At 38.8% G+C, this 14,295-nt stretch overlaps 1 protein-coding gene across 2 annotated transcripts; it reads right to left on the reverse strand.

The window, feature by feature from the left end:
- Positions 1 to 970: 970 nt before the first annotated feature.
- Positions 971 to 13,894, reverse strand: asah2 (N-acylsphingosine amidohydrolase 2). 2 transcript variants are annotated; one of them, XM_073866719.1, is made up of 21 exons: positions 13,781 to 13,894; positions 13,275 to 13,413; positions 12,656 to 12,762; positions 12,308 to 12,451; positions 9,608 to 9,784; positions 9,386 to 9,513; positions 9,008 to 9,085; positions 8,796 to 8,916; positions 8,017 to 8,142; positions 7,748 to 7,834; positions 7,558 to 7,662; positions 7,385 to 7,466; positions 7,136 to 7,251; positions 6,936 to 7,030; positions 5,355 to 5,394; positions 5,161 to 5,256; positions 4,945 to 5,040; positions 4,709 to 4,861; positions 4,199 to 4,255; positions 4,015 to 4,105; positions 972 to 2,026 (listed from the first exon to the last, which is right to left on the reverse strand). In XM_073866719.1, exons 2-21 carry the CDS (start codon positions 13,402 to 13,404, stop codon positions 1,833 to 1,835), a joined length of 2,223 nt encoding a protein of 740 aa, XP_073722820.1. In that variant the 5' UTR covers positions 13,405 to 13,413; positions 13,781 to 13,894; the 3' UTR covers positions 972 to 1,832. The 2 variants fall into 2 exon arrangements, with proteins under 2 accessions (XP_073722819.1, XP_073722820.1); XM_073866718.1 differs by lacking the exon at positions 13,781 to 13,894 and having other exon boundaries at positions 971 to 2,026; positions 13,275 to 13,436.
- Between the last annotated feature and the right edge of the window lie 401 nt (positions 13,895 to 14,295).

The raw sequence follows: 14,295 nt of genomic DNA on the forward strand, positions 1-14,295 counted from the left end.
CCCTAATGCAGCTAAATATACTATTGCCTCAAGGGGGTCGCACACCGGACACGCAGCTCAGCGCCGCGCCGCTCTGAAAACACATTGCTTACTATGAGTATACGCACACTGGCGCCGGCAGGTGGCGCCTGTCTGCGCCGCCCAGCTACGACTCAGGAAGTTGCTCAAATCCCTGTCGCGCCACAGAGTGCCACTCACATAGTTTAACATTAAATAACATAATATTTTTCCCAAATCATTAACGAATAACATTGGCTGCTAATGTATACTTAGCATTTTGAATAAGAACGCTATCTGATGAAGCTCGCGCTATTTAATGTGCACTTCCGGTTTACAATACCTCCGAGTTGTCCTAGATGCAATTCGACGCGGCGCTGAGCTGCGCGTCTGGTGTGCGACCCCCTTCAGACTGTATTCACAGGAACCAGATCTATTTTATCTGAAAGCGCTTACTGTCTCTTTTGGTAAGGGAGTGAGAAGCTGCAGCTTGTTTGCATTTAAAGGTACACACATGAAAACAAGGCATATTGGACATATATTCTATATTTTACAATAACATTAATGTTCCTTAAAGGTGCAGTGTGTAAATTTTAATGGCATCAAGTGGTGATGTTGCAAATTGCAACCAACGATTTAGTCCACGCTCACCCCTCACTTTTGAAACGCATAGAAATGCTACAGCAGCCACCACAGGACAAACATATTATCGTTGGAGACTTAATAAAACTTAATAAAAAAGTTTGCCCGTTGAGGGCTTCTGCAGAAACACGGAGGTACAAAATGGCGACTTCCATGTAACCCTCTGTGTATGTAGATAAAAAGGACTTATTCTAAGGTAATAAAAACATAACAGTTAATTATGTAAGGTCTTTATACACCACTGATAATATTGTTTTGTAGATCATATTGCATTTCTGTCAAGAGATCATTCAAAAAGTTACACACTGCACCTTTAATTGAAAACAAAGCTAAAGATTAGCACTTGCTAATTGCGATAGACTTTGATCAGGCACAATAGAGAGATTTTATTACAAAACTACCATAAAATGTCACTGTGTAAGGCTAATTACTTAGTATGATTGTTATACAGTTTAACAAGTTAAAATTATTAATTAAACATTCAATATATAAACAAACACTGACTCACATCGACATACTCTCATCGTGTCAGTATTAAAAAATTCGATTTCACCTGTAGGTAGTTCTGCGTAATTGCGCATGTGCAGTTTGCTAAAACTAAGACAACATGCTTAAATTATAAAGTAGTATTCACATAGGCATATTTTATTGCCTATTTCATCAAAAGACTAAAACAAATACTTAAATACAAATACTTAATTATACTTTTAAGTCAATCATACTTCTGTGTAAACTCTTGAGTATAGGCTTTTTCTGTAAGTACATAAACAGTATGCCTTAAAAGTACATAAAAACTTAAAGTATACTTTTAGTTGACTTATGAACAAGTACACTTACAGCACCCTTGAATAAACTTATTTTACATCTTGTAAAAATGGGTAATATTGGCACTTTAATATAGGTTTGCTCTGTATAATACAGACAGTAAATAAATCAGGTGTTTTACATCACATCTGTTAATATATTGTGTATTTAAGCATGCATGGAATAATGTATCGACCAATCAGGATCCAGAGCCAGAACTCTCAAATCTGTTTTTATAAACAAATTTTACAATTTACAATTACTATATAAACAATGCTTTGACATCATCATCACCATTTTTTTCTAAATAGCAGCTGATGTTTCTGATGTTCTTTCTCAGGTCTCTGTAAAGTTACTCTGAAACAATGTTCATTATGAAGAAGTGGTCATCAAAAGTAGTAAAAGCTCTTGGTGACTTTGAAAGCATCTGAAGAGCCCACATAAGGCGTGATGATGGTTTGGTTGTCCTGGATCTGTTTGTAGTGTCCGAAGTATTGAATCCTGTATGTTCCTGTCGTTGCTGAGCGAGGGATGTACCACTCAATTGTAGCGTTACTCAAACCTTTATTTCCTTCCCAGTGAAACATGCAACAAACACTCTGCTTAGTCTGAGCTTAACTCAACTCTATTACAGTAGATAACCAGTGGTGGCTGGTCCCCAGGGGTACTGCCCTTCATGGGCCACACAGAGGGGCAACCTTCCTGATGAAGCTAACACAGCAGCGACTTAAACTGCAATTCATCGACTGGCCGCTAGAGGCAGGCTCCAAAAGGGGGTCAATTCCCATAGACCCCCATATTAAAATGGCCAACTTTACAGTAGAAAATAATATGTATGCAGCCTGGTACAAAAGTGTGTTTCTGGTCTATATAGCTAATTTTGCCCTTCATGAAAATTGTGAGGGGAGTGAATTTTTTGCAACTCTGTTTAAATTATATTAAGCCTGACAGGTGACAACTGCCTCTGCTGTCACTACCGCTGAGTTAGGCAAGCGTGGTTTCAGCAAACAGCCACCTCAGCTTTACCCACGTCCCGCCTCTTTACCCATTTTCGGTTATCCGCAAGTGATGCACGGTGACGTGATGCCAAGATGGCAACGGCAGGCTCCGCCAACTATTAATATATTTATATGATGTGGCATGATAGAAAATCGTCTGTGGAAAATATATGCTTTCCCCGTATGTCCCCTCCGCCTATCCGCTCATCTCAAGTTCAGCTGTGGGGCAATCGAGAAAATGCCCATAAGAGGTGGGTCTTTGTAGCCTGGTCCAACCTCTCGTACATTCATTTCATTTGTACAGAGAGTCTGGCCACGCTCCATTGCAAAGCATTACTTCCATTAGGAGGGTCTTCCGTTGAAGTTTAAAACTATTGGATCTGCCCAGAGTCACTCTGAATCTGCCATAACCAATCGCTAACATTTGGTTGTGATGTATGTCATGCGCCGAAACCGGTCAGAAACAACAAGTCCGAATGATCAGACCAACAAAACTTAGCAAACACTGTTCTTGCTCCGGCTTTAACTTCTGTATATTCGGCAGTTTTGCAACAACGGACCGAATAGCTTTTCTCACGTCTTTCTCCGCTGCCATTACTGAATTACTGAACTACAACTCAAATTGACACACGACCTCAACATCATCGTTTTTAGCCACCTCCCTCTGTTCGCTGATTGGACCTGCAGATTTTTGCAGGAGAAAACGAAACTCTGCACAGCAGTCCCAGACGTAGTAGCGAAATGAAAATTAAGCGGAAGCACATAGGAGGGCGGAGCCAGGCTAGGGTCTTTGTAGAAGTTTAGCCAATTGATATAGGAAATAAGCACATATATGAGATAAAATTTTGCAAATCAGCATATTCAAATCTGATTGAGATGTCAACTTTTCTGTTGTTCAATTATCTGAATGTAAAACGTATAGTTTGTTGCCCAAAAAAAACAATTTAGCACCAGCCGCCTCTGTAGATAACCACTGTACAAATCAATTAATAATCACACGCATATAACACATATTGTTCTGCTTGGATTTAAACCTACAACCTTTGTGCTGCTAGCTCATCATGAGTCATTGCTGTCCAACTGATAATGACTAAAAGACAATTACTGTATATGAACATTTCATTATTTATAAAAATAATATGACATCTCTGAAAGAACAACTGAAAGTTCTATATGTTAATCATTTTAATTAAATGATTCACAGAATATAGTATTTAGGTAAAATTTTCTCTTTATATTTGTTATTGTAGGCTATATATAAACAGTATATTTACATTCTTTTTAACTGCATTCTTATTGTTCTTATTTATTCCGCTGCTGCTGTATTTGGATGTGTACACTGGAAGCTCCATTTACCCCCCCCCCCCCAAAAAAAATCTTGTGTGCAACCACCCTTGGCAATAAATCTCTTTTGGATATTTCAGATATTTATGCAATGCACACATTTGTACAAAAGTAAAAAGCGTTAAATTGTCTCTATAACAGTTTTTGATAAGATTTTGTCTTATCTGAAGACCTTGACAGATACCATCAGCCCTACAGACCACTTCATCAACACTATCTTGAGCACTTTACCTTGTTTCCCATGATGCATCTGTGTGAACTATTTCCCACATGCCAGTGTCGTTGTGAAACATCTCCACCGTAACAAACGTCTTATCTCTCTGATATCACAATGATCACAGATTAGTTATATCACAGACATTAAAGGGCATGTTATGCAACAGATTATAATATTATGATTTGAAATGTCTCACTATATCTCCTGAGTGTCTTGGGTTTCCAGAGACAAACGTGACGGATGCAACTTCCCCCTTTAAAAGAAGCAAAAACATTTAGGGGTGGTTTTCCGCAGTGATTAGCTTAAGAGAGGACTAGTCCTTAGTTTAATTAGGAAATATAACTAGTTTGAACAAGCAAGCCTTAGTTAAAACATTACTTTAGTGCATTTTGAGGCAAAACAAAGGGCACTGATGTATTTTAAGATATGTCAGTGCAAGTTGTTTCCAGTTTGGACAGCTCTTAAATTTTTATTTTTATTTAATTTATTTTAGTCTGGAACTAGTCTAATCCCTGTCTGGGAAACCGGCACTTAAATGTTGTCGATTTATTGCATGTGAAAAAATATAATTAATCAAACTCAAAAAAATGTAATGATTGAGCCAAAACCAAAAAGCGTTAGGTTGTTCCCCGCTCTCCCCTACTTAGCAATGGTGTTAAAAGATGAATTTGCACCACAGGGGTCTTTAACATTTTGATCGACTCACCACTTTATAGGCGGGGGAAACTTGCTCTAGCACATCACCAAATGTTGTGTTCACTGGTGCTTCATCTTCTACTGGATCCTTGATTAGATTAAAGAGTTTGTCTTCATCAAAGAACGGAGGTTCAGGACCTTTGGGTAAATCTCCTACGGTTCCCTGTTGAACATTTATTGATTTGTCAGAAGAGCCAACACAACAGTTCATTAAAAGAGAGTAAAGAGATGACTGCAGGTCAGCACCTGAGCTATAGCTTTGGCCAGGCCTCTGAAACGTTGGATGTATGCTGATAAAGTGTGAGGACCAAAGATGGTGGATGCGCCTTCATAACGCTGGATCTAGAAGACAACATCCACATGAGTATTCAAACATGACACCACGGCCATAACACATTTTATTCAGACATGAACCACGGTATTAACTTCTTTGAAGGACCCTGCAAATACAGGCACCAATACCTGATACTCTTCATATGTAGTTATATAGTGAGTGTAGATGTTGCACAATCCAGCGATCACCACCTCTGTGTTACTGAATGGACCCTGATCCAGCTCCTGTGAACCAATCATTTAAAATAACTTAAAAATGAGTTGTCATCAACTTTTACAATGTCTCTCGGTTACATTGAATTTGTGGGTGAATTGTTTTTGACCTGTTTGACGGCCTGGCGAATTCTTCTTCCTGACATGGTGCTAAAATACAAGAGAGCATCTCAGTTTATTTATTTATTTTAAAGTCTAGTTTCATGTCGTTTTTGGGGTCAATTGTATGTATTACCAACTGCTATATCATCACTGTACAATAGTAACACCACCACAGTACTTTTTGTAAGGGTTGAATGATGTTAGTAGGTGTATGGAGATACTTTTAACTAGGGCTGCCTAAAGATTAGTCACGACTAATTGTTTGCTGATTAAACTTTTTGTTTACATGATATATGTGGGTGTACTGTGCATTTTGTAGAAATGTTGGCCCATATTGATAGGATAGCATCTTGCAGTTGATGGAGATTTGTGGGATGCACATCAAGGGCACGAAGCTTCCATTCCACCACATCCCAAAGATGCTCTATTGTGTTAAGATCTGGTGACTGTGGGGGCCATTTTAGTACAGTGAACTCATTGTCATGTTTAAGAAACTAATTTGAAATGATTCGAGCTTAGTGACATGGTGTATTATCCTGTTAAAAGGATGGGTACATGGTGGTTATAAAGGGATGGACATGGTCAGAAACAATGCTCAGGTAGGCCGTGGCATTTAAACGATGCCCAATTGGCACTAAGGGGCCTAAAGTGTACCAAGAAAACATCCCCCACACCATTACACCACCACCAGCCTGCACAGTGGTAACGAGGCATGATTGATCCATGTTCTCATTCTGTTTACGCCAAATTCTGACTCTACCATCTGAATGTCTCAACAGAAATTGAGACTCATCAGACCAGGTAACATTTTTCCAGTCTTCAACTGTCCAATTTTGGTGAGCTCGTGCAAATTGTAGCCTATTTTCCCTATTTGTAGTGGAGATGAGTGGTACCCGGTGGGGTCTTCTGCTGTTGTAGGCCATCCGCCTTAATGTTGTGCATGTTGTGGCTTCACAAATGCTTTGCTGCATACCTCGGTTGTAACGAGTGGTAATGTCAGTCAAAGTTGCTCTTCTATCAGCTTGAATCAGTCGGCCCATTCTCCTCTGACCTCTAGCATCAACAAGGCATTTTCACCCACAGGACTGCCACACACTGGATGTTTTTACCTTTTCACACCATTCCTTGTAAACCCTAAAAATGGTTGTGCGTGAAAATCCCAGTAACTGAGCAGATTGTGAAATACTCAGACCGGCCTGTCTGCCACCAACAACCATGCCACGCTCAAAATTGCTTAAATCACCTTTTTTTCTCAGTCTGACATTCAGTTTGGAGTTCAGGAGATTGTCTTGACCAGGACCACACCCCTAAATGCATTGAAGCAACTGCCATGTGATTGGTTGATTAGATAATTGCATTAATGAGAAATTGAACAGGTGTTCCTAATAATGTTTTAGGTGAGTGTATGTGTGTATATTTATATATACATAATCATTATACACAGTATACCCACATATATTATGTAAACAAAAATGTTTATTCTGCTAACAATTAGTCACCACTATTCATTAGGCAACCCTACTTTTAACCCAATAACCTCCAGTAACTACTGGTGGTTACTGTGGCTTTATTGATCAACAGGAACTCACGTAAATTCTCCTGGGACTGCAACTATGGCAAAAGGTCCAATAGTGATGATCTGAACATCAACAATGTTTGGATGCCACGGTAGAGGGTCGTTCAGCTACAGAAAAAAAAAAAATACCAGGGTTATTGTTTTCGATACCTTCAATATGCCTTGAGAGCTAGAAGATAATCAGCTTGATCTTATTCATGATTTTCATCAGACCTCTCCTGTGCTGAAGAGGATGGGTTTAGGGCGATGACAAGCTTTAGTTGCTTTAGACGGGGGTCCTACAAGCAAATCTCTTATGAAGTCCCAGAAAGGTCTTCCATCTGTGTCTCCTGGTCACAATAAGAAACATAAAATCACAGTTTAAAGTCATTTACTAGTGTGTTTTCTTTGGGATTCAAACCCATGATCTTTTCCCCACCAACACTATATTAAACTTATTTTGTTTGAAACTCATCTCCTTGCCTTGTATAAAGTTGAACTCTCCGCCTCCATCAGTGGTCCCAGCAGCAAAACTGTGACCTAGAGCGGGTTTACATGTCCGTCCCTGGGTCCAGAAAAAACGGTCAGCGCTACAATGATTACAGTAAATGTTAGGGTATCAGTGACATGGTGTGAATTGATGCATTTGTACTCACAGTATGGGTGGAGTTTAATTGCACAGATTCTTCGGACATATCAACCCATTGATGGGCAGAATTGATGGAGCCGTGCAACTCCTGCGACGCACTGCTGTACAGCTCCTGCACAACACACACACAATTATACATACTGTACTGTATAAACCAGAATCACAATACCTACAGCTATGTGAGAAATCATACATACCTTAGCTTTTTTATAGATATTTTCTCCTATCAACCTGGTGCTTTCAAACATATCTTCACCCGGACCAAAAGCAATGCATGCTTTTTTCTAAAAGACACATGAGTGTTCATCACTGGGGACTCGATTATAGCATTTAAACATGGATGAAGTCAGATTTTCATGATATGTCCACTTTAAATTTGAATTGGATTCTAAAAATGATTTCCAGTTCACTTCTAAATGTCACTCAGCTTTGTTCATTGACTGTATGTAATGTGATGATAACTCACTCCTCCGATGGGACACGAGCTGTTAAGATAGTCACACTTTTCACCCGTGTCCACACAGACGGGGCCACGAATGTTAGGAGATGAATCTCCCAGATTACTGGAGGAAAAACCAGCCACAAACGGACCCTACAGTAAAACAAACAGCACATTGCTATCTAACATTCACTAACACATACACTTATAAATAGAAAATATAATACATTCAAGAAATATTTCATCACATTATCAATATACAAATTAAACTTCTCGACCGCAGTAATGTTTTTAAGATGTCAAATAAATCTTTGGTGTCCCCAGAGTACATTTGTGAAGTTTAAGCTCAAAATACCATATAGATAATTTATTATAGCATGTTAAAATTGCCACTATGTGGGTGTGAGCAAAAATGTATAGTTGTATAGTGCAGATTAAGAGGTGGTATTATCCCCTTCTGACATCACAAGGGGAGACAAATTTCAAATTTCAGTGACCTATTTTTCACATGCTTGCAGAGAATGGTTTACCAAAACTATGTTACTGAGTTGATCTTGACATTTTCAAGGTTGATACAAGCACTGGGGACCCAATTATAGCACTTAAACATGGAAAAAGTCAGATTTTCATGATATGTCCCCTTTAAGCAATGAGTCTGAAGGTATTGAGGGAATTATTGACTATAATGAGTAATAAATGGATTAAAATCAATTAGTTTAACACTAATAAAGACCCAGTGTTATCCCCCTGATGGCATTAAACCAGTATCAAATGGAAACAAGAGATCTTAAACAGTTGATCTTTACCTCTCCAGGCAGAAAGCCAATGTTTTTCTCTTGTTCAAAAGCATACGAGGCATAGCCCATGTTATCTGAGCTCACCATACGATTGGTGTAATTCATACTAACGGGATGAACGGCGAACCAGCTGAGGGTGACAAAGAAAATAAATCAGATATCAATGTACTAAAGCTGTATAAATGTAGTGTAGGTGTGTGTACTACTGTATACATGCCTACCTGAGCAGACCCATACCATCTCCATCCAGATCTGTAAACTTCATGATGACTATCTGCTTGTCTGTGTTGTATTCATAGCTGGATGAGATACAGGATCACACATTAAGGATGACAATAATAATACTGAAGTTTATCTTTCTCATCAAAGGTCTCATGGGTCAGTTCAAGGTTGAAAAACTTTTAATAGTGGCATTAAATTTACACCCTTCACCTTTAAAATGATTTCATGTATTTAACAATAGTTAGGTCAGATTATGGATTTTAATCTCCTGAACCATCTATGCCTGTGTTTCCCAGTTATTGCTTTTGAATGAAAAATTTAATTTGTTATTTTGCAAGCAAATCCAGCTGAATAGTTTTGAGTATGAATAAATAAACCTGTTTCTCTCCTCCTCAGGGTTGTTCAGATATGAATGTGGGCTTCTGTTCAGATTGGTGTCGAGAAGTTCTCCTTTATTTATGAAAACCCGTCCAGGTCTTATGTTCCTATGAGCTATATCAATGCTCTGATGAAGGGGGATTAAGAAAAAGTGTGATTATGACTATTGACTATTATGACTATAATTTACACGATCATTATATTGTGCTGTGCCCACATACCTTCACCATTCCATTGACTATGGCTTGTATAGATGGTTTAATGTAGCCGCTACTGGTGATCATAAAGAGAGTGTACTGGAAATATCCACCAAGGCCTGAATGTGTGTGTGTGCCGCTCATGACCACATTATCCTGTCTGTAAAGATCTCCGTACTTTACTTTCAGCTCTCGCAAAACCTGCATTTTAAGATCAATTACAAACAGAACGTTTAAGAAAATCTCATGTGCTTAGAAATGTTTTCATGTTGTCCCATATACTGTACTTTCTGAACCATTTTTAACAAAAGCAAAATAAAGTAAAGACATCATAAAAAGTAAAATATATGCAGTTTGGTCTTGAAGATAACTTTAATATATAGGTCCAACTTTACTATTTTCAAATGTACCCAAGGGTCCAATCTGGTTAAAAGAAATTGCCACTGGGTCGGGTCTAATTTTCTCGGGTTTGTCTCGGGTCTGGTCTTTCTTTAAAAAAAAATATTGATGCAAGTCGGGTTCGGGTAAAACGTGATTTGGGTCATTTCGGGTTGGGAACATTTCTTTGGACCCGAAAAGACCTCAAGTCCACAGCTCACGGTTCTGGCTAGAGGAGATACAGCTATAGCCAAATCTTGCGAGATGTTGGGTTTAGAGTTAGGTTTAGGGGGAGGATTAATTAAAAAACAGCGGTTCTGGCTAAATAGGATATCGTTACGGCCTAAATTCTGTGAAATACTGGGTTTAGGACATAGACTGTAAAAAAAAGATGGACAACGTGGCGTCGCTTCCTTCCATTGTAATGAATTGAAGGCAAAATGGCTGACCATGGGGGCTGCCATGTTACGCAAAAACATCAGTTTGAAGCCAGGGCACACACAAAATGAATCATCCATGGAGTCCAGAGTTGGAGCGCGGTATCAAACTTCTGCCCAAATGCTCGCACGCCCAGTTCAACCCCTCCCCTTAGGCTACGTTTACATGGAAATGATCTGAAAAGAAAACACAAAAGTGGCGTTGTATTATTACTTTTTATTACGTGTTTCTATGAGCGTTTTGGGGGGAAATCTGCGTGCATATGGTGACACAAAAGTGTGTGATATTCGATGTAGTATGCACTCCAGGCGGCTAGGTGGCAATGTGAAGCACTGACACACAACAACACCAAGTCCACGCGACTACGTACAACCGTCTTCCTTGTTCTCCCAGGTCTCGTCCAAAGCCGTCTGGTTTGCTTCCGACAAATTGGCACATCAACAATTTGATAGAGGTAATTAATGCACCTTCTCTGATCAGTAAAACTAGCTTTGAATATTTTGTACAACTGCTGGAAAGACTTGTATATTTATCAGAGGTGCTATGGCAACTTGAATGTCTGACGTATGGAAATAATCCGACATGTTTGTTGTTATTTGCTGAACTGGAGCATACCTGTGACGTAAACGCGTACGCAACGAGAGCCACTGTGAGAAGACTTTTGGGTTTTTACCCTTTTGACGGGAACACGACGGTAGAGCGTTTTTAAAGATTTCCACTCTGGAGAGTGGTTTCCTTTTTTTGCATTTTTAAGCCCCCAAAACGTCGTCGCCGTGTAAATGACAGGCACATCCGATAAAATATTTTTACGTTTTTACCCTCGAGCGTTCTTGTGTAATCAGGGCCTTAGAGTCTCATTTGACTGGCTTGCTAAAATTAGGTAAGTTAAATACAACTCATTTTGTCGGTGAGTGAAATTAATCACAAAAATCATATGACACGTTTCTATAGCATAAAATTACTAGCTTAAATGAAACTTATCACAAAAATGAACAATTGAACATATATCAGCGTGATAACAACTACCTTAAAGGGCCAAAAGCATCTTTCGGAAAAAAAATTTGGAAGTGTAATTTATTTTTTAATTTTGACCCGAGTCCCGTTCGTTTGCATGGAGAGGGCGGGGATTATAACTTGTTCTGAAGCCAGCCACCATGGGGCGATCAAAGAGGCAGCAGCAGCACTTTTCAAGATGTATAAGGCACACTTGGTTTAGGGTTAGGTATCGGGGTATGATTAGGGCCCTGTCCCAAATGATGCACTTCATGTGGACTTTCGGTCTCGTGGCCTTAAATTGCACATGCTCTACGAGTCTGTAGGGTGTCCCATCTGTCATTTTTATGCTCCGAAGTGTGCTCATCAGCGCCCCCTTTGCACCCTTGATGAGATCTTCGGCGAAGCCCGCACTGCAGCAGGCTTCGCGCACTTTACCAACCCAGAAGTCCTTGAGAAAGAGCAATCAGACAAATCAGACGATGGATGGGAGGAGTTCACACTGATGGGCAACTTCTCTTTCTATTTCCGGCTTGACGCTCGAGTCTATCCCAAAATACGACTCCGGTGCAACCACGTGGACTTGCATCAAGGGTCCCTAAAGTCTGCACTACATGATTTAATCAAAGCGTGAACGATGAGGAGGACAACAAGTCCGGAGTGTGCCATTTTGGACAGGGCCTAGGATAAAAGACAACGCTAATCCGGCGGGATTTCATGAGATTTTGGCCGTAACTGTATCCCTTCTAGCCACAACCACAGCTCACCCCTCTCTTTCGAAACGTATAGAGAAGCTACAATCGCCACCAGGGGACAAACACTTCAAAGTTTCTTTTTTTATAGTCTTAAGACATTCATACAGTGTTGTGTTGTGTTGTAATGTAGTGTAGTAATATCATGTATAAACAGATCTACCTCGAGTCTCAGTCTTTGAGAAACCATGCCGATATCAGCAGTGACAAACAGCACTCTTTTATTTCCATCATCAACGATGAAGGCTCTACTGAACAGACGCGTGTGGAGGCCTCGTGCCGTCTGCTTACTGTTGGCATAACCCATCTGTCTCGAAAAAAATCAAAAACAAAACAATAGATAAATCACATTCCAAGGACATCCGATCAATGCCATCAACAGTCATAAAGATTATCAGACTGTAATAAGTGATAAAGTCACAGCTTTCATAAAACTTTACACACATACAGAACAACAGCAGTAGTTTGCTTTAATCTATAATGTTGGTATCCCGAAGACAAACAAACTGACCAGAGGTATATCAGCCACGGGTCCAGTGCAGTCCGCTCGACCCACACCGATCAAATAATTGCTCGCCGGAGGTTCCACTGTGGGCTCCACTGATTCTGATTCTGATTCTGGGTGGTACACATATAACGCATTCATGAAAAAATATATACACTGACCTTCAAATATCCACAACTATAATATCTGTCCCTGTCTTTAAAAAATCCAGGCTAACATCCCTATCATATAATGATAAGGTTAAGAGCATCAAAGTATGATTTCACTCATTTATTTCAATCTGGGACATGATCTAACTCCGTCAATATTAAAGATATCAAGGTTATTCACAGAATGTTTATTACATTATGTAGGATGATTTTTATGTAGAAAACAGTAAATCAGTAAATAAATGACTTTTAGCTGGGTTTTCACTGGCAGGGTCACAAATAACAAAGCACTAAAACCTTTAAAATCCTGCCTTGGACCCCACTTTATATTAACTTTTAAAATTCACAAGAAACAAGAAATTGTTGCTAAAAGCACATATTGCTATTAAATTCGATAATCTAACAATCTCAACCATCTTTCAACAAATATTTCAGGTAGTCGTATGTTTGATAAAGAATCAGAATGAAAAGTTTACGTTTGTTTGAATCCCACTCGAGTGCGAGGACGATTATAAGAGCCACTGAGATGGCGGTCATCAACAGAAACAGAACAATGAGTGAGATCTCCAGAGCACTGAGACGACCAAACACATTCTTACGAGCCATCACACCTTCACTTACAAAAACAATACACAAATAAACAACACAGCAATGTTTTGACATATCATCAATAAACCTGATCAGTGAAAGTATTACCAGATACCACAGGACATGTAAACTTGTTTGCATATGCAAATGAATTTTCTTGCTCATGAGCCAAAATGAAAATGTGCAGATATTAAAACATATGTCATTCTACAAATATTACACAACAGATGTATGCAGATAAAAGTATTTTGATATATATATACTTTTATCTGTATTCTTGATATATAATGCATGAACAAAAATGTACACAGACATGCAAATTTGTCATTATAGTAATATTAATATTTAAAGATCAGGTATAGTTAAGAAATCATGAAGAATATGTTACGTACTTACATGTGCTGCTTTCAAATGAAACTCAACTGTGGACTCGGTTTCAATGTAGAGGAATCAGATGAATCAAGCATGGACAAGTGCACACTTATAATGCATACTTTATAATGCAAGGCCAAAGGTTGCATGCTGTACACTGATTTATAGCCTGCATTCAATACTGTGTTTAACTAAATTCTCTGATTAGATTAGATAAGTGTATTAGTTATTATTAAATTATAAGAAACAAAAGGCTTATGATTAAATTTCTATTTCAAGATAGCATTTGGTGAATGCTAATGTTAATACAAATATATGTAGTCCATTACAAGAAGTAACAGATATATTTGTTTGTTATTATAAATCTGCATTGTACTTAAGATACTTAAGAAAATGGACGGTTGCGTGCTGAATAAAAGTTTATTACAAGTGGCCTTTCCATAAATTGTTGCCAAAACATGTAGAGATGGTTGGTGCATAGTGTCATTAACACATCATGGTAACACGTGACATGAAAATGATGCTATAAACATTAAT

Source organism: Misgurnus anguillicaudatus, chromosome 4, assembly GCF_027580225.2.
Source record: "Misgurnus anguillicaudatus chromosome 4, ASM2758022v2, whole genome shotgun sequence".
Lineage (NCBI taxonomy): Eukaryota > Metazoa > Chordata > Actinopteri > Cypriniformes > Cobitidae > Misgurnus > Misgurnus anguillicaudatus.